General features: G+C 39.1%; 1 protein-coding gene across 4 annotated transcripts in view; it reads left to right on the forward strand.

Moving 5' to 3' along the window:
* The window catches only part of ANKRD17 (ankyrin repeat domain 17), a 97566-nt gene that overhangs the window by 46566 nt on the left and 32805 nt on the right, over positions 1-18195 (forward strand). For all 4 annotated transcript variants that reach the window (XM_080343132.1, XM_080343134.1, XM_080343135.1 and 1 more), the window contains exons 4-14: positions 1607-1754; positions 2043-2190; positions 3282-3515; positions 6684-6778; positions 11911-12148; positions 12567-12758; positions 13190-13299; positions 14120-14207; positions 15811-15938; positions 16398-16541; positions 17114-17216. In XM_080343132.1, coding sequence (XP_080199258.1) covers positions 1607-1754; positions 2043-2190; positions 3282-3515; positions 6684-6778; positions 11911-12148; positions 12567-12758; positions 13190-13299; positions 14120-14207; positions 15811-15938; positions 16398-16541; positions 17114-17216 — 1628 coding nt within the window. The remainder of the gene's footprint in view (positions 1-1606; positions 1755-2042; positions 2191-3281; positions 3516-6683; positions 6779-11910; positions 12149-12566; positions 12759-13189; positions 13300-14119; positions 14208-15810; positions 15939-16397; positions 16542-17113; positions 17217-18195) is intronic.

Raw genomic sequence — 18195 nt, forward strand, 5'->3', positions numbered from 1 at the left:
GGACACGTGAAGAAGAGCAGAATTGTTTGGTATTGCCTCTGCTTGTGTGTGTGTTCCTCCTTGTGCCCAGCTCCTTCTTTTCCTGTGAAATTTAGCAGTTGCCTAAGTTGTTACCAGGACAAGAGGATATGGGAAATAAAAATAAAAGTGGGAAATACAGTGAATAGATGTATTTGAGAAATATTTGTCCATATATTACAATGGTGTCTGGCAGTACAAATAAAATATTGGGTACAATACACAAGTGTGAGGTAGGCAGTCCTTACAAATATCCACTTTTAAATCTTGAGTATTGTAAGAATTGCTCTTCTTCATGTTGAGTAATAATACAGTTTGTAGAAGTCTTCAGTCAACTACTGTATTTTTCATTCTGTTTTGAGAGAGTTGTGTGTTGATAGGACTACTTAAATGAAGAAGAGATCAAAGGACAGTGGCTGTGATGAGGCCAGTAATTTATTATTATTGATCCAGTTATTTGGACCAGAATAGAGAAATATGTCAGACTTGAATTTTAGTTGTCACAAGGTAATAATTTTTTTTAGAATGAAGGCAGTGTAGACAGAAGATAGTATCAGAGCAATTGAAAATGGGCTTCCAGTAGACCTTTTATTATTCAGTTTTGTTCCTGTCAAAAAAAGTGAAGAACTCATAAAATGACACAAAAGCTACAAGTACTCTGACTTACACTTAACAAACCAGAGAAAATTACCCTTTTCTGCTCAGTTGACTGAAGGTCATGAGTGAAATGTCAGACTGCGCTAAAAAATTCAGGATCTTCCAGGACAGATGGGAAGTGATGTATTTTGTTATAGGAAAACAGTGATGCAGGTAATTTGTTTTAGCTTAATTAACAGTTACAGTACTGAACAAAATTGATTTGTGAAGGTGAACAGGCTATTTCCTTGTCCTCTGGTCCTGGGGCAAAAGAGAACATGAATGTAAATCTGAGTAGCGGTAGCTGATTTGGAAAGGAATACTCATGGTGTTGTATTTGCCTGTGATCTGATAGTGTCTCCTTTACTTTGAACCTTAATTGAGAAAATGAGCGGGACAAAAGCTGTGTTTTCAAACTGACCTATGAAGCAGGAATAGACTGAGTCTGTATATTATGTAGAAATTAGTAACATAAACCAACAGTGATTTGTTTGCAGTGCTATATGATAAGCCTTTCAAAAGGAAAAGTTATTACTTCTCAGATTCTTAAATTATTACTAAAAAAGTCTTTGTATCTCTGTATGACATAATGCCATGTTGCATCTATGGTGTTGAGCAGTAAATCATGGTGTCTTAACAAGTTTTTTGCTTCAGTTTTATGTATTACATAATTTGATAAAGTTAATGGTCATCCTGCAGAGATTTCTCTTTTAAACTTGCTTTAAAAATTGGTAACAGAAGTGGTTGAGTAGGCACATTACTCAATTTTCATAAAAGTGAAGTGGCAAACCTCAAGTGTAAAAATGACACCTCTTTAATTAGCAGTTTTTTAGATAGTGTGTTCTATTTTGTTGACTGCATTCCCATGGTATGTTGGATTTTTGCTCTGCATGTAGAGCAAGTATTTGAAGCATAGTCCATTTTCACTTTTAAATGCTTTCTATCTTATTAGCCGCAGCTTGGCAGAGGCTTGTTCAGAAGGAGATGTAAATGCTGTGCGGAAGTTGCTAATTGAAGGACGGAGTGTGAATGAGCACACAGAAGAAGGGGAAAGCCTCCTTTGTTTAGCCTGCTCAGCAGGATATTATGAGCTTGCACAGGTTGGTTTCCTAGCTGTTTTTCCTATGTGTGTGTTGTATAAAAATAAGTGTTGAATTAATGTATTTCCAGTGTTAAGGTAGTGGAAAATGTCAGTTAATGGGCAAATGAAGATTTAAACACAAGCTGAGTGTTCCTACTGCATTTTTTGTGCTTACTTTCTTTAAGTGTATGTAACACAAAACTGCATGTATGTGAAGTTGGGCGCTTTGTGCAGCACTTCAACCATCTTGACATGCTGATCTGTCACTTGCTTTGTTACTTGTTGTTGTTCACCCTTCTGTTCACAGGTTCTTTTGGCAATGCATGCTAATGTGGAGGACCGTGGTATTAAAGGAGATATAACACCTTTAATGGCTGCTGCTAATGGTGGACATGTCAAAATTGTAAAGTTGCTGCTAGCTCATGGTGCTGATGTGAATGCACAGTCATCAACAGGTAAATAAGTGATTTTGACCTTGTTGAAAAGGACTGAAAACCTCAGATATGCAGTGTGCAGGTAGCCTTGGAAATTTGGGAGGAAAGGCTCTCAGCCAAGCAATGCCGAATACTTGCTTGTGGTTTTAATATTTAGCTTCTGTATTTTATGAAGCTGTAAAATATTAGTTGGTTGCAGACATGTAAAAGGTGGGTAAGGTCAATTAGTATCTGAAAGGTACTTGCATATGTAGGGTTTGTTTGTCATGTAGCATTTTAAGCATAGTTTGTGAAGTTTCTGTTTATATAGAAAATTATGTAGTGTCAGGTCCAGGAAACGAAGGGAAGATGGTAAATATGAGAAGATGCCGCCTCCTGCCCCCGCCCCGCTTTACCGTGGCACTTTGGTAGGCATTTGGGTTGATGTGACCAAATGGTTTTGGGAAATTTTCTTAATTGATGTGACCTTGAAGTGGAGAGATGCTGTGTAGTCAGCAATCATTGACAAATAAATTACTGACCCTAAATGACGAGGAAGGTTGGAATACCAGAAGACATGTCATTTTTATTTTTTTCATTGGAGTAGCTCTGAATAGTAATACTGCTTTGACCTTTCACTTTTTTCAAGATATCTTTCATAAAGGCATAGTCTTTGACTTATGTTGAGATGTTCTTGTAGTTTTTCCATGGAGCTTGTTTTTATCTCCTTGTAAAGACTGTGGGCATTTTTTTTAGAAGCAGCAGTTGCTTCTACTCCTTATTTTGAGCTTTTATTTTTACAGCATACTAGTTCCCTGCTGATTAATAGGAGAATGGATGGGATTTTGTGACAGAAACTGGGATTAGCTGGGAGAGAAATGGGAAGAGGAGTGCATCAGTACAGTCCTCATGCATGTGGAGATAGTCGGTTGGTTGGCACTGAGCTACTTTGTGCAGTTACTTGCATTTTTTCCTCTCCCTATAGTTCTTGGTCTGTGGCTTGAGAAAAAAAACTTGTTTCATAAGATAGGGAGGTAAAAGCAATTAAATGGAGCATAAGTTGAGGCTCCCAATGTAGAAATGCTATCAAATTCTAAGTTCTGTTTTCAAACCTTTTTCTCTTCTGACTTTAGGCAATACAGCCCTTACATATGCCTGTGCTGGTGGCTACGTAGATGTTGTGAAAGTACTGCTGGAATCGGGTGCTAGCATTGAGGACCATAATGAAAATGGTCACACTCCTCTGATGGAAGCTGGTAGTGCCGGCCATGTGGAAGTGGCCAGAGTGCTGTTAGAAAATGGAGCAGGCATAAATACACATTCCAATGAATTTAAGGAGAGCGCACTTACGCTGGCTTGCTACAAAGGTATAGTACTGAATACCAAACTTGTGAACAAAGGTGTGAAAAGTGTGACAAGTGTGGAAGGTCTTTTCGAACATGTATTGATTTGGCCTTGCTGTCTAGGACAAAATGAACTTAAAGGCTACAAATAGACACTTTCTACCGCTTTTGTCTTGGCTGTGATAACACACAGCATTTGGTTACCATACGTGAAATGATGATCAGTGTGAAGAGTGCAGGTATCAGGATATAAAACTTCTGTTAGAGTCTTTACGATTCTTCACAAGATTTTTCTTTTTTCTATTAAATTAGTTTTGAGGTAAGGAAATAACACACTTCATCATAAAGTAAGTATGGTAAGTTTTCTGTAATGTTACTAGATTTTTACAAGATGCATTTCCTAGGTTCAGAAGTTACTTAAAGAACTTAGCACTTGGAAAACACAGTATCTAGGACCTTGCCTTTTAGGTGTCAGTGCTTAGGTAATAGACCTTTCTTGCCTTCCTTAGAGTATTAGGCAGCTATCTTGCATCACCCTAGCAATTTGTTTAGTTAATGTTTAATTAATAGGACAAATCTGTTCAAACAGCTGAGAAGTTGCTGTTACCGTCACTTAGGACTTGTTTTATTAGAGCTATTAGAATGGTTCTTGGCATCATAGAGTAATTGATGTCGGCAGCAAAGGTACTTCTTGTGGAACATCAGAAGATGGCCTTAGTCTTTCATGTGTTTTCTTTTACCTACCTTGATAAATTCAGTGCTGCCAAACGCCCTCAGAAGCCATCATAATTTCTTTTTGTGGTGGCTATTGGAGCAAAGTCTGTGAACAAGGGAAGTGAGACACCAAAACATTCCCTCCCTGAAAAAGTGCTTGAGCTCTGAATCCTGACGTGAGGTTGGAAAGGAGAGATGAAAAATTAAATGTCTGTGATAAGTTAGTTTTGATATGGGACAGAACAGAAGCGAAGATGTTGAAGCTTTTATGTTTTTCCCCTTATCTACATATGTTTTGTTCTATCCCTTTTGCATCTGTGTTGCTCCAAATCTCATGTTTAGGTCATAAAAATACACTCCTAACATTAGGCTGCTTGCCTCTTGTAGTAGAAAGACATGTGGCTTTTGGGACCAAGAGGGTCACTGACTTCTCCCAAATCTAGTGGGAAGGGTGAAAAGGCAATGTAGCTTCATAGTGGGCAGTACCTGTACTAATCATGGTGGTGTTAGGTGTATTTTTAGTGTTAAGGTTTAGCCATGGTCATGCTGACTTACAATACAGCAAACTTTTTCACACAGTATCACTGTATCACAGTATGTTTGGGATTGGAAGGGACCTCAAAAGATCATCTAGTCCAATCCCCCTGCTGGAGCAGGAACGCCTAGGTGAGGTCCCACAGAAACATGTCCAGGTGGGCCTTGAATGTCTCCAGAGAAAGAGACCCCACAACCTCCCTGGGCAGCCTGTTCCAGTGCTCTGTCACCCTCACTGAGAAGAAGTTTTTTCTCAAATAAGGTCACCCCTCAGTCTCCTCTTCTCCAAACTAAAGAGACCCAGCTCCCTCAGCCTTTCCTCATAAGGGAGGTGCTCCACTCCCTTAATCATCTTTGTTGCCCTACGCTGGACCCTCTCCAGCAGTTCCCTGTCCTTCTTGAACTGAGGGGCCCAGAACTGGACACAATATTCCAGATGTGGTCTCACCAGGGCAGAGTAGAGGGGAAGGAGGACCTCTCTTGATCTACTAACCACCCCCCTTGTAATACACCCCAGGATGCCATTGGCCTTCCTGACCAAAAGGGCACAGTGCTGGCTCATGGTCATCCTATTGTCCACCAGGACCCCCAAGTCCCTTTCCCCTACACTGCTCTCTAATGTGCAATTTCCCAACCTATACTGGAACCTGGGGTTGTTCCTGCCCAGATGCAGGACTCTACACTTTCCCTTGTTAAATTTCATTAGGTTATTCCCCACCCAACTCTCCAGCCTGTCCAGGTCTCGCTGGATGGCAGCACAGCCTTCTGGCGTGTCAGCCACTCCTCCCAGCTTAGTGTCATCAGCAAACTTGCTGATAGTACACTCTATTCCCTTGTCTAAATCGTTAATGAATATATTGAATAATACTGGCCCCAGTACAGACCCCTGAGGTACTCCACTAGATACTGGCCTCCAACTAGACTCCGCACCATTGACTACCACTCTCTGGCTTCTCTCCTTAAGCCAGTTTGCAACCCAGCTCACTACTCTATTGTCTAGGCCACACCTCCTCAACTTAGCAACTAGGATGCTGTGGGAGACCATGTCAAAGGCCTTACTGAAGTCAAGGTAGACCACAACCACCGCTCTGCCATCATCCATCCACCTTGTTACATTCTCATAAAAGGCTATGAGGTTGGTCAAGCATGACCTACCCTTGGTAAAGCCATGCTGACTGCCCCTAATAACCGTCTTATCCTTCATATGCCTTGAGATGGCACCAAGGATAAGCTGTTCCATTACTTTTTTTTCTTTGACTTGGGTTTATATGCTTGCATGTTTTATTGGTCTTGCCTGTATAGTGAAGTTGGCTGGACTTGGCACACATATGAGATGTGGTGAACTATAGTCATAAATAAACGGAGTGTTTGAGAGCAAATACTTTCAAAAAGCTGTTAGGTGTCCTCATCTTGGGAGGATTCTTACAGATGGTTGAATCACAAGAGTATACTTGGAAGTGTGAAGGTCTGAGGGCTGATGTGAAGTCAGGGACCGGCTAGAATGCCAATTATAGAAACAGTAACCCTAAATCCTTAATGTCAAGCAAGAAGAGGGGAAAAAATATTCTCCAACACCTCTCTAAAAACAACAAACCAACATGCTGTAGATGGAAAAATCCCAATATCTCTGTACATAATAAATCATCATGAAAGATTTCTGGAGTGTGCACTACTCAGCTCTAATATCACCTCAAGGAATGCATGTAGTGCAGATGTGATTTTAGAAAGTAAGTGAATTGGACTGTATTTATAGTAAATACACTATTAAGCTTCTGTTATGTTGAATGCATAGATATGAACATGACTTTTGAGAGTGTTTCATGGGATTTTTGAGTGTGTTGTAAAATGGCTATCTATTACCTTAATTATGTACTTTAGGCGTTTTCTCTGACTTGTGAAATGCACTTGCTAAAGTAGTTTCTGTTAAAAATTTTCTCCATCCAGGCCATCTGGAAATGGTGCGATTTCTGCTGGAAGCTGGTGCAGACCAGGAACACAAGACGGATGAAATGCATACTGCCCTCATGGAGGCTTGCATGGTAAGAGATGTATGGCTTTAGCAGCAAGGCATATGTACTCTCTCTTTGCTTCCTGAAGATGAACAAAGAAATTGCTTTTGGCCTCTTTTTGGTACACAACCTAACCACGTGATGTTTTGGTACTCTACTTGATAGTCCTTTGGTAGAAGAAATTAGGTGGGAGATGGGGAGAAATACGTGGCTGAAAAAGGGCACTTCCTAATTCAGCGAATTGAACTTGTCCCTCCTATTGCTAACAATGTAGTTGAATTCTTAGGAGACATCAGCTAAAACTTTCATGTGAGCATTGACGGGAGAGGTCTATTAACCCATCCTTTAAATAACTGGGTTTCCTAATGTCCAGCTGCACTTGTATTTTTTTTCTCAAGTGGCAGAAGTCAGTGAGCAAGGCTGTGCTCACTTGTCCCAAAGCAGCTTCTGTAGGCTGCGTCTTTCCTTTTGTTATATGAGATTTGATTTTTGCCCTTCAGTAGTCATGGAGGCCTGGTTTGAAACAAATATTTTTGTTATCAGAGTTCAGAGACATCAGTGACTTGAAGAGATATCAAGAAGTAAATAATAGTAAGTTATTTGAACAGAACCTTTTTTCTTTTGCTCTGTGCGAGCAACTTTCAGTTGGTAAAATGGTAAAATCCTTTATTAGGGGAATCTCTAAAAAAATAACTTGAAGCAGAAGATTCTTGGTGGCTGTTGAAATGCTTTTAACAGTTCTAATGTGTGCTAAACATAGTGAATATGGTCATAACTGGGATATTAGAGTTATTTAACCTACCTATGTCACATTTAAGGGATTTGTAAGTGAAATTCTGTTCTACCAGTGTAGGTGGTTGTGTTTAGATGTGGTTGTGCAACTTGTTTCTGTGTGGTTCACATGGCCACTTACTCCATGAAAGCACAGGTTCAGAAACTGTTTGGGAAGCAGCTAGGAAATGGTAGAGGAAATAGTTAACTTTTTACTAATAAGAGGACTTCCATGTTACCGCTTTGCACATCTGAGGCAATGACAGCATAAAATAGATCACCTTTTTATAAAAATGAGTGAGATTCTGACAAATCTGATTTTTGAATTACACTTTTCATCACAAAGGTTTCATTTGAGTACTTTTTAATACTGGAATGGTATAATTGATGCCAAACTTGGAATTCTTCCAGGCTTTCATTGTAAAGAAAACTAGGTAAATCAATGGCTTCAGATAGCTTTTTCTGTTTGAAGTACTGTTAGGCTTGAACAGCAATGTAGGTGGACTTCGCAGTGTTGGTTAATGGTTGAACTCTATGATCTTAAAGGCCTTTTCCAACCACAATGATTCTATGATTCTGTATCTGCATCATCTTGAATGCATTTATCTTACTTGAAATCTGTTTCCTACATATACCTGAGGTAAGAGGATTCAATTGTTTTGGCCTTTTCCTTTGGAGATTTCTTTTGATGATGGAATAAATGTACCCATTTATTCCCTTTATGTGTCCTCCAGGAATTTTTTTAGACTTTGGTACCTCCTCTTAGGGAAGTTAGTACAGTACCATGAGTTTATGAATGCTGGTCAAGACGAGAGGTTGGCAGAACTGAGAATGTTGTGAAACTTTTCCTGCTGGAGAAAAGAAAACAAAACAAAATGGAACAGGAATAGGCATCCCTCTGTTTTCTTTGTTACCCTGAATTGCACTAGGCTGTTGTGCAATGCTTACTGCAGGTTTCCTCTGCTATTCAGGATGCATAGCTGCAGCATGGATATGTAGGTCAGTAGTTTGTTTGTGCCTTATGCCAGCATATTCTAAATCCTCCTACTGAATATAGACTTCAACGTAAAACTGAAAACTCGTGTTTTATGTTTCCTTCTTACCCACCACTCTAACTAGATTGATCATGTTTTTTTTTTTTTCACATCATAAGCCTTGTGTAGTGTCTCGTGGATCTGTGGTCTTAGGAGAGTGACTCAAATCCTTATTTAATCTTCCCTTTCCTGAAATAACTCTAACGTTCTAAAATCAGCCAGTTATGTCCATTCAAGGAAGTTAATGGTTTCAGATAGGGAAATCATTGGCATAAACCATTACACTTCTCAGAAAGTCATTAGAAAGAAAGGTATATAAATAAACAGGACTTTAGCTTTTGTTTATCTCAATCTGAAATCTTAATAGATTAACCATATAAATATCAAGGATGCTGTCCTTGCAGTGAGTTCCGTGGAAGGTGACAATATGATTAACTTGTTTGATGTTACAATAGCCACCTCATTGGGATGGCTTCTTCACAGATGAGAAATTTGCAGAGAAAGCTGCTACTTCATGGAGCCATGGAGCAAGCCTTTTTTTCCTTGCTACCTTCTTCTGCCCTCTTCCCTCCACCAACAGACTAACAGAAGTCCATCAGACTTGCAGAAATGTTGAGATCCTTTTCTTATTAAAGACTTACTGAGCAATGGGGAAAAAAAAAAATATCTGCATCTTATTTCTGCAGGAAACTATTGCGATGTAGGAATTTCCACAGTGCTGTTCAAAACTGATATAGTTGAGAATCTCATTACCTTCAGCTCTGTTTAAGAGAAGGGAACAACTTCTGTTGCAGTTTGATGTAAAGCAGGGCAGAGGTTTCTCATCTGGGTATGTTCTTTTCTGCAGAAACATTTGTTGCCTTTCTGTAACAGAAGAAAATTGCCTTCTCTAAGGTAGTGTTGAACTTGAGTAGATGTTTACAGAACTGTTTGTGTGTCTTACCCTACAGGCCTGTGAGACTGTTTAAACCTTGTCTTACAAGGCATTCAGGAAGACTTCTGACTAACAGCTTTTTTTCTAGAGGCAGCAGTAATACTGGTTTAATGCACATGAGTTGCTGGGCAATATGACTTGCCTTGTGGGAGCTAAAAGCAGGCTGTATAGTTTGCACTTCCTCTTTCTGAAGTAACTTAATCTTCTGCAGTGAGGGCTGAGTACTGATTGCCCACAAATGGTTGATCTTTAAAATATGATTGGTGTACTTTTGCACTTTGTGATCAAATAGCATTTACAAGGCTTTTTAAGCTGTTGAAGAGCTGAACAGTACCACCCCAGTGTGAGGTTTGTTGAAGCAGAGGTAGAAATAACTGCCACTGCTTAGCCACATGAGTAATTCTCAAGGCCACTTGGCCCATGTGAGAAACTTTGAAGCAGACCTTTATACTGCCATTTGCCATACTTGTCATGACTCAGGGATGATTAGTGAGCTATCTTGCCAGAGCCTGATGCTTCAGACACCATCTCTGCATTTCCCTGAGGAAAATGGAGTCTTTCTCCATGGAGTCTTAAGAGTTTTTTTCCCTAAAATAGTATTGTCATTTCATGTAATAGATGGATGTGTCCTAGTTAATATGTCCTAGATACTTTTCAGAGAGATGATCATGTTCTGCTCCCTCAATATCAGGAGGAGGCATAAAACACTTAAGAGAATGAAGCCTAAAAGTGTCAGATGCTGTTTTGTATTTTGCCTGGAAAAGAGCTTTTGGGAATTGTAATTTCTACCTTGGCAAAGATGGCAATGACTACAGTTTGCTGCCTCTTACTAGTTCACCTGAAATCAAGATGTGTTTACCTTGTTCAGTGACAAATTCTGATAGCCTCCCATTCCTGGTAAGCTGCTGCTTTTCCTTTGCAGCCCTCCTGTGTTTTGTGTGTCAGGCCTTTCCCCATTATGGTTACTCCAAGTTTGCATGATGACTACTTCCTCACAGAGAGAACCGGCTTGGAGAGTTTGTGCTGTTGTTGGATCACAGTGACCAAGTTGGTTTCTGCCTCTGTCTAAACAAAAGCAGAACTGAATGGCAGTTGGATATGTCACTGTTAGGGCTCCAGTGTAAACATATAGCTGAAAAGCCACTTCAAATAGTTCATGAATTTCTAACATACTGAAAACATGGCAAAGACCATGTGCTCAGTTTTTTCTTTGTCTCTAAACTATGTTGTGGTAAAATGAATTTGACGATGTGACAGTGGTACCTGGAAAAACCTGCCATGATCCTGACAAGGGAAGTCTGTTGTTTAGGTGGCTCCTGTGATGTATGAGGAATCCCAGACAAATGGCCTTGTTTTGGCTTTTCTCAAGGAAGGAGAAAGTGAAAACTTGACTCTGCTGTTTATTGGAGCAGTAGGTGAAATAGTTTTGCAGGAGCCAAGAGGCAAGCAATGTAATGCACAGCTATTTTAAGAATGGAAGGAAGCAAAGTTGTTAAACTTCTAAACCCTATCCTCTCTTCTGCTTCCTTCCTCAAAAGCTGGTAATGGATGTCAGGGTGAAGTGTATGCCTGACTTGTGTTGTTTTTAAAACTAATGATGAACTGCATTCTGAATGTTTAAAACAAACAAACAAAAAAACCCAACCACAAAATATTACCCTCTTTTTGACTGAGTGCATTGAGTGACTTAATGATAATGAAAGGTTTTGCGGTTTTGGAAAGAATATCAAAACATCTTGGAATGTCCTAGAAAAAAGGGGGTTGCTTTTTATTATTTTTTTTTAGATTGATTTAAGCTCTTCTAATACTCCTGTATGTTTTTGAGTACTTATGTTGTTAGTTGTAAATTTGGAAGAACACAAGAAAGACATTCAAGTGGTAGCTTGATTTTTAGAATTTGTTTTCTTTGGCTAATGTGGTACTCTACTGTTCTGTGTCTACAGTCTTGAATGAAGAGGAATTCTGGGTGTTAGAGGGTTTTGATACCATTCTTGTGGAGGAGGCAAGCTTTTAAAGTAGTATTGAGCTCTTTCTTACTACTTTTTTACTTTTTTCCCCATGACTAAGTTGGTCCCAAACACTTGAACTTGAGCCTGATATGAAGAAGTTGACTAGCTCGTTTCTTACACCATAGGCAGGAAGGTTTGATTAGTGGTTCACAGTATTTCAGTTTTAAATTGAGCATATTCAGTAAAACATGCTCAAAGTTTCTTCAGGTGTCTGTTCAATACTAGATTTTTACCCTTTATTCAAATACTTAGGAAAAAGATTAAGCAAGTTTCATTGTATTTTTGGACTTGCTTACTCCTTGCTTCCTGTGATTTCTGATGGAATTTGACTGGGTGACTACTTAAAGCTTTGGAGAATAATAGCAATTTTTATATGTTGACTGTCTTTGGATGTTGTTTTTTTTGAATTCCTAGGATGGCCATGTGGAAGTGGCAAGATTACTTCTGGACAGTGGAGCTCAGGTAAACATGCCTGCTGACTCTTTTGAGTCTCCGTTGACCTTGGCAGCATGTGGTGGGCATGTTGAACTGGCAGCTTTGTTAATTGAACGTGGAGCTAACTTGGAAGAGGTAAACGATGAAGGATACACACCACTAATGGAAGCAGCTAGAGAAGGCCATGAAGAGATGGTGGCGCTGTTACTTGGTCAAGGTAACTACAGGGCTCCTTTCTGTGGACTATAGTTCTTAGAATCATAGAATACTTTGGGTTGGAAGGACCTTAAAGCTCATTTAGTTTCAACTCCCCTGCCATGGGCAGGGATACCTTCCACTAGACCAGGTTGCTCAAAGCTCTGTCCAGCCTGGCCTTGAACACTTCCAGGGATGGGGCATCCACAGTTTCTCTGGGCAGCCTGTTCCAGTGCCTCACCACCCTCAAGGTGAAGAATTTCTTCCTTAGATCTGGTCTAAGTCTACCCTCTTTCAGTTTAAAGCTGTTAACCCCTTGTCCTATCACTGCATGCCCTTGTTAACAAGTTCCTCTCCACTCTCTTGTAGGCCCCCCTTAGGTATTGGAAGGCTGATACATGTGTGGTTTTGGTGCTTTGTGTTTGTTTTTTTTTTTGAAGGAGCAAACATCAATGCTCAAACAGAGGAGACGCAAGAAACTGCATTAACTCTGGCTTGCTGTGGAGGTTTTTTGGAGGTTGCAGATTTTCTTATTAAAGCAGGAGCTGACATAGAACTTGGTTGTTCCACACCTTTGATGGAAGCTGCTCAAGAGGGTCATTTGGAGCTAGTTAAATATTTATTAGCTGCAGGTATGGAGTAATTTTGTTAACTGTTTTGTCAAGACTTAATGTAACCTTAAGAAAAAAAAATCTTTTTCCGTATTGATTATGTATTCATTAGCAGCTTCTTGAAGTTGATGGAAAAGGTTTGTGGAACCTTAAGTAGTTTACTAATTAAGCTATTGAAGATAGAGTTGATGTAAGCTCCCTTGAAACTGAAGTTCTAGGTGTGTTCTGTGTGGATTTTTTTTCTTTTTTTTTTTGTTTTGTTTTGTTGTTGTTTTGTGAGTTTTATTGATTTATTTGTTATTCCTTTAGATTTAATTTACCAGTTTCATAGAAGTTGGGTTGGAAGGGGGAAATTAAAAGTTTTTATCTGATCTGGTAAAGATTATGAAGAAACTTGCATATTTTCTGTAATGAACTCCATAAACCTTACATGCTCGTCACTACTGCTTCAGGGGCTAATGTGCATGCAACAACAGCAACAGGTGACACAGCACTGACATATGCCTGTGAAAATGGCCATACTGATGTAGCAGATGTCTTACTTCAGGCAGGTGCAGATCTGGTAAGCCATTACCTTCTTAAAAAAACATAGTTAGGAAATAAAATGATGCATGTGTTTTTTGGTTTGTGGGTTTTTTTGGTCCTATATTCATTGCTGTAAACTTAGTGCATTGGCTGTTATTGTTATAGTTGTATTCAAATTATCCTTTAACTTTTTCCTTTTAACTGAGAATTAGTGATGCTTTTCTAATGCATTTTAGACTATTTAATTACCTGAATGTGCTTAAGTGAGGTGCAGGACTTGGGTGCTTAGATATCTAAAGTATTCTCAAGCCATTCAAGATTTCTTGTACAGAAAAATGTGTTTGTGTGGGGTATTTTTTTTGTCATGTGCAGTCCAGAATGGTATTCAGTTGGAAATGTTGGGCTGATTATGGGTTAATATTTGGACCTGCAAATTTTGGTTCCTTAAGCAGCAAATAGTTGATAGTTCTGATGTGATCTATATTGTATACTTTAATGGAAATAAGATAATAGAGGTAAATACATTTTTACATTTCAGTAGGGTTGTATGTCAGTATGTTACCAAAAAGTGAAGTTAAGCATGGCAGAATGCATTTTGTTTAACTATAGTCCCCACCATATGCTTGAATGCTTCTCGTCTTATACCTGTACAAAGGTGGGTAGATACTCTAGTTTATCTGCAAGAGACACTCAGTTGAAACGTTATTGCAATTTTGTTGTCTGTAGATTGTAAAATACTGGGTTCTTCCATGTCTGGTGTCTTTCCATTCAAAAAAAACCCAAAAAGGCAGAATTGCATCCTTTTACATGTGCTGCTTTTGAATTTTCAATTTTAAGCCTGTCTTTATCTGCTCTAGGAGCATGAATCAGAAGGTGGAAGAACTCCTCTAATGAAAGCAGCGAGGGCAGGTCATGTTTGCACTGTTCAGTTCTTGATTAGCAAAGGTAAGTGTGTGAAGAGGTTTTGGTTTTCCTACTGTAAGAAATGCATGAAGTTAAGTATGTGTCAGTACTAATAATGTGACTTCCTTGGATTTGTTTCAAATAATTTAACTTAAGTAGGTTATTGCTTCCAACTAAGCATGTAATGATCACCTCTGGATTGTGGTGAGATTAGTGGGAACTGCAACTACTTCTAAAATAGCTCTGTTTCAGTCTATAAATTCCTGGTAAAAGCAGCAACAGTAGTAGTGGTTACTGGATGTTAAGGAAGCTTCTTTTCCCTCAGTTGCATGCAGCAAAGACTCAGGCATGAATTCTATAAGTTCTTCCAAAATAAATAATTTATTTGTATGGTTCTGCATAGAGCAGCTTCAGCAACTTGCCTGGGTCCCCATCAGTAGAAAAAAACAACTTGGACAATTATACCCCCATAATCCAAGCCCTCACCCCCCCATGTGTCATTCTGGGCTAATTGCAAAATTAGTCTGGGGTCCCCTGTTCTTCATTGAACCTTTTCATTTTTGTCAGGTGGACTGTCAATTGAAGTTCTGACCTTCAGTTGCTGTTTTCAACCCATTGCTGAGGAAAAAAAATTCTTAGTAATAGCCAAAATGTGCTTCTGTTAGATGCTGCTCTGTTCCTTATCTCTGGGAACACAGCTTCCCTTATCTTCTAGCTTGAAGACTCTGAGACCTTTTTTACGTAATGAAGCAGAAAGTTCAAAGGCTTACTACTTATGCTAAGCGAATTCTATATGAGCAGTTTCAAACCAAGTTCTGTAAGTGGCATACCCAATAATTCAATAAACTGAGGCAGTCTGTTCCCTAACACTGTGTCTCCATGCTCTCTATGTAACTTTTGAGAACTGTGTTTGGCAAAGTTTAATTTCAAGTGCCTGTTTGCTTCAAAGTTTTGACTGTAACTTGCTTTATGTTGTCAGAACTTATCAGCTCCAGCCTGTGGCACTGTTGAATGCATGGAGTTGATACAGATCTCAGAATCACTGTTTCTTTCTCTTGAGCTGATACTAAGCAGTTTTTCTTGTACCTTGTATGGAGCGGGACTGGCCTAAAGCTTCCAGTGTGATGTAATTTTCCCTATGTAGATTGCAGACTAAAGAACCAGAGCTACAACTAGTCATCTTCTTGCTGGTACTAAGATGCATGGATCCACGTGTTGGATCTTAGCACTTTTTTTAGAGTCATGGTTCTGGCACAATTGCTGGCAAACTTCAAGTCAGTAGGTTCACCTGCTGTGTGGTGTCGCACACTTCCCACCATAGCCATATGAACAGTGGGTTTGGAGTGCTTGTCCAGGTAGGGTTGCCCTTTGTTTTGGAGCCATATGTGCCAAGAGTTGAGTTACCTTAAAACTATTAGGCAGCTGGCAAGACCTTGGGTTCAGTGACTGTGACGTGTTAAATGTTCCAATGCTAGTAACAATTGACTGTTCAATTTAATTAATTTACCAGTTTTAAGATGGCAGCCGTAGAGAACTAGGTTTTCATATTTAAGAAAAAAGTTAACTTTCTGACACTTATGGAAGAGGAGATCAGGTTGAAGTTTTCTTCTTTTTCTACATCATCTTTCCCCCTCTGTTTTTGAAGGAGCAAATGTGAATAGGACCACAGCTAACAATGATCACACAGTATTGTCGCTGGCCTGTGCAGGAGGTCATTTGGCAGTTGTGGAGTTACTGCTAGCTCATGGTGCTGATCCTACACACAGATTGAAGGTTTGTCACTCAGCTACCTTACTTTGCTCTGAGATGGTCTTAAAATCAATTATATCCAAGCCAATTTGCTCCCTTTATATTTTGTGCAACTAACCCAGCATGTCATGATTTAAGTAGGATTAAGATCCAAACCCTAGTATTGCCATGAGCAGGCATTTTGCTCATGAACATATTTATAGAAGTTTGAGTTAGGAGTTCTGTCTGTTGATTACTGTGAATGTAAAGGTTGCACTCCAGTTACAAGGCTGTAATTGTGGAGGAGGAAGGAAAATTTTAAGTAGTACTAGGTTTTTTTGAAATATTTAATATAGAGTCCTTAAACTGAGATGTGGACTTAATGCAGATTGAATGAATAGTTATTAAAGTAGTCTTAATTCTATATTGTGTTGTCTTCTGTACTGCTTCAGTGTTATGTTTTGATGATACTGTTTTCTAAATATGTCATCTTTCCCTCTTTAGGATGGATCAACTATGTTGATAGAGGCAGCAAAAGGGGGTCATACCAGTGTGGTTTGTTACCTTCTAGATTACCCAAACAACTTGCTTTCTGCTCCTCCACCTGATGCTACTCAGCTGACCCCACCATCCCATGATTTAAATAGGGTAAGATTTAAGGGCTGTGGATCCTTTGGTTTTTTTGCATTTCTTTTTGCAGCTTACTCAAGAGCTTACAGATGAGGAGTCAATCATGTCATTTCATGGACTGCTGAGCTGTAGGTGGAATACAATGAAAATTACTTTGAGCTGTCATGAAAATGGTGAAGACTTTTTGAGCATCACTGTATAGCGCTTTTGTTGTTCTTCTTACTGCTCTATAACTATTATTGGAAAAGATGAGGAAAAAAAATCCCAGCAAGTGAAAAGGTCTGCTTTAATGAGGCTCTTAAGAACTACATTTGTATCCAATTGTGGCTTGTCTTTGCTTAATTTAAGTGTAGCATTGTACCATACCAAGATGAGTGTTTGGCACTTAATTTCATAGGTTAAAAATGCAAAGTATATGCAAGTCGGATGATAATATGATTAAGTATTGAACTCAGTGTATTAAAAGACTGTGTAAAATGTTATTAGTTACCATGAAAGGTTGCTTTTCAAAGGGGTTTTGCTTACCTTCTGTTGAATTATAACTAGACTGGTGTATGAGAAAAGTAATCTGTTAGTATCCAACATTTTAGGCTCCTCGTGTACCAGTGCAGGCGCTGCCTATGGTCGTCCCACCCCAGGAGCCTGACAAACCCCCTGCTAATGTCGCTACAACGCTTCCCATCAGAAATAAAGGTCAGTCTTAGTTCTGGAGCTTATTTTCTAAATATCCTTCCTTAGTAGAAGATAGAGGGTTGCACTTCTGGCAGAGTAGTTCCTGTGAAGAGTGTTTATGGATTCAGTCAAACAAACTGTAATATTTTTTTGAGGATTGCTTATCCACCAAATATAAAGTATCAGTCATTTAACCCTGTAATCATAAAGTGTCAAGAAATTTGCCGAAGTAAATGTTTAATATATGTATTAGTCTGACATACTGGACTAATGCAAAGTGTCACAAAGAAGCCTATAGAAATTTGATCACTGAAGTTGTAAAAACAGAATTAATCTCCCTTTTGTAGCTGATTTGGAACTTGTGTTTACTTAGGATAGCAGTCTTGGAGCGGGTTTGACTGATTTGGTTGAAGGTGGAATTTCTTGTACTATAAAATACTTAGTCTGATGTGGCTCAGTTCCTCCTAGGACTAAATTTGCATCCATTTTGATATCAACTTTTTGACATGTAACACTTTCTGTACTTAAGAATTCTCTTCCAAAACATTTTTTATCAAGGATCAGCAATAGTGCAAATACAGGCGTGCATGTCATAAAATTAATACTGTGTGTGCACTTGTATTGTTCTGGAAATACAGCGAGGATGACTGGAAGAAACTGGGCACCTCCACTGACACAAATCCTTGGTTTTGATTTGCCTTTCTCCCTTCAAAATTAACCAATTGTTCCTTCTCCAACTGGTATGGCAGACTATGTCAGCTGTGTTACTGTGGACTTCTTCATAAAAGATGAAATGGATTAGTCCATCGCTGATTCTTAAAGGAAGGCTGAAATATTTGCCTTGCCTGGGCAGAGAGCTGAGTTTTGACACAGGCAAAATCGTGTCTGCTAAGGATAAAATGTAGTGGCTAAACATACCCTGTTAGATCATGCTAAATATAAATGAGTCTCCTGGTTTCTAGCGTTGTCAACTGAGCAAAGCTGAATACTTGTAGTGAAA

This window comes from Nesoenas mayeri (genome assembly GCF_963082525.1).
Source record: "Nesoenas mayeri genome assembly, chromosome: 4".
Lineage (NCBI taxonomy): Eukaryota > Metazoa > Chordata > Aves > Columbiformes > Columbidae > Nesoenas > Nesoenas mayeri.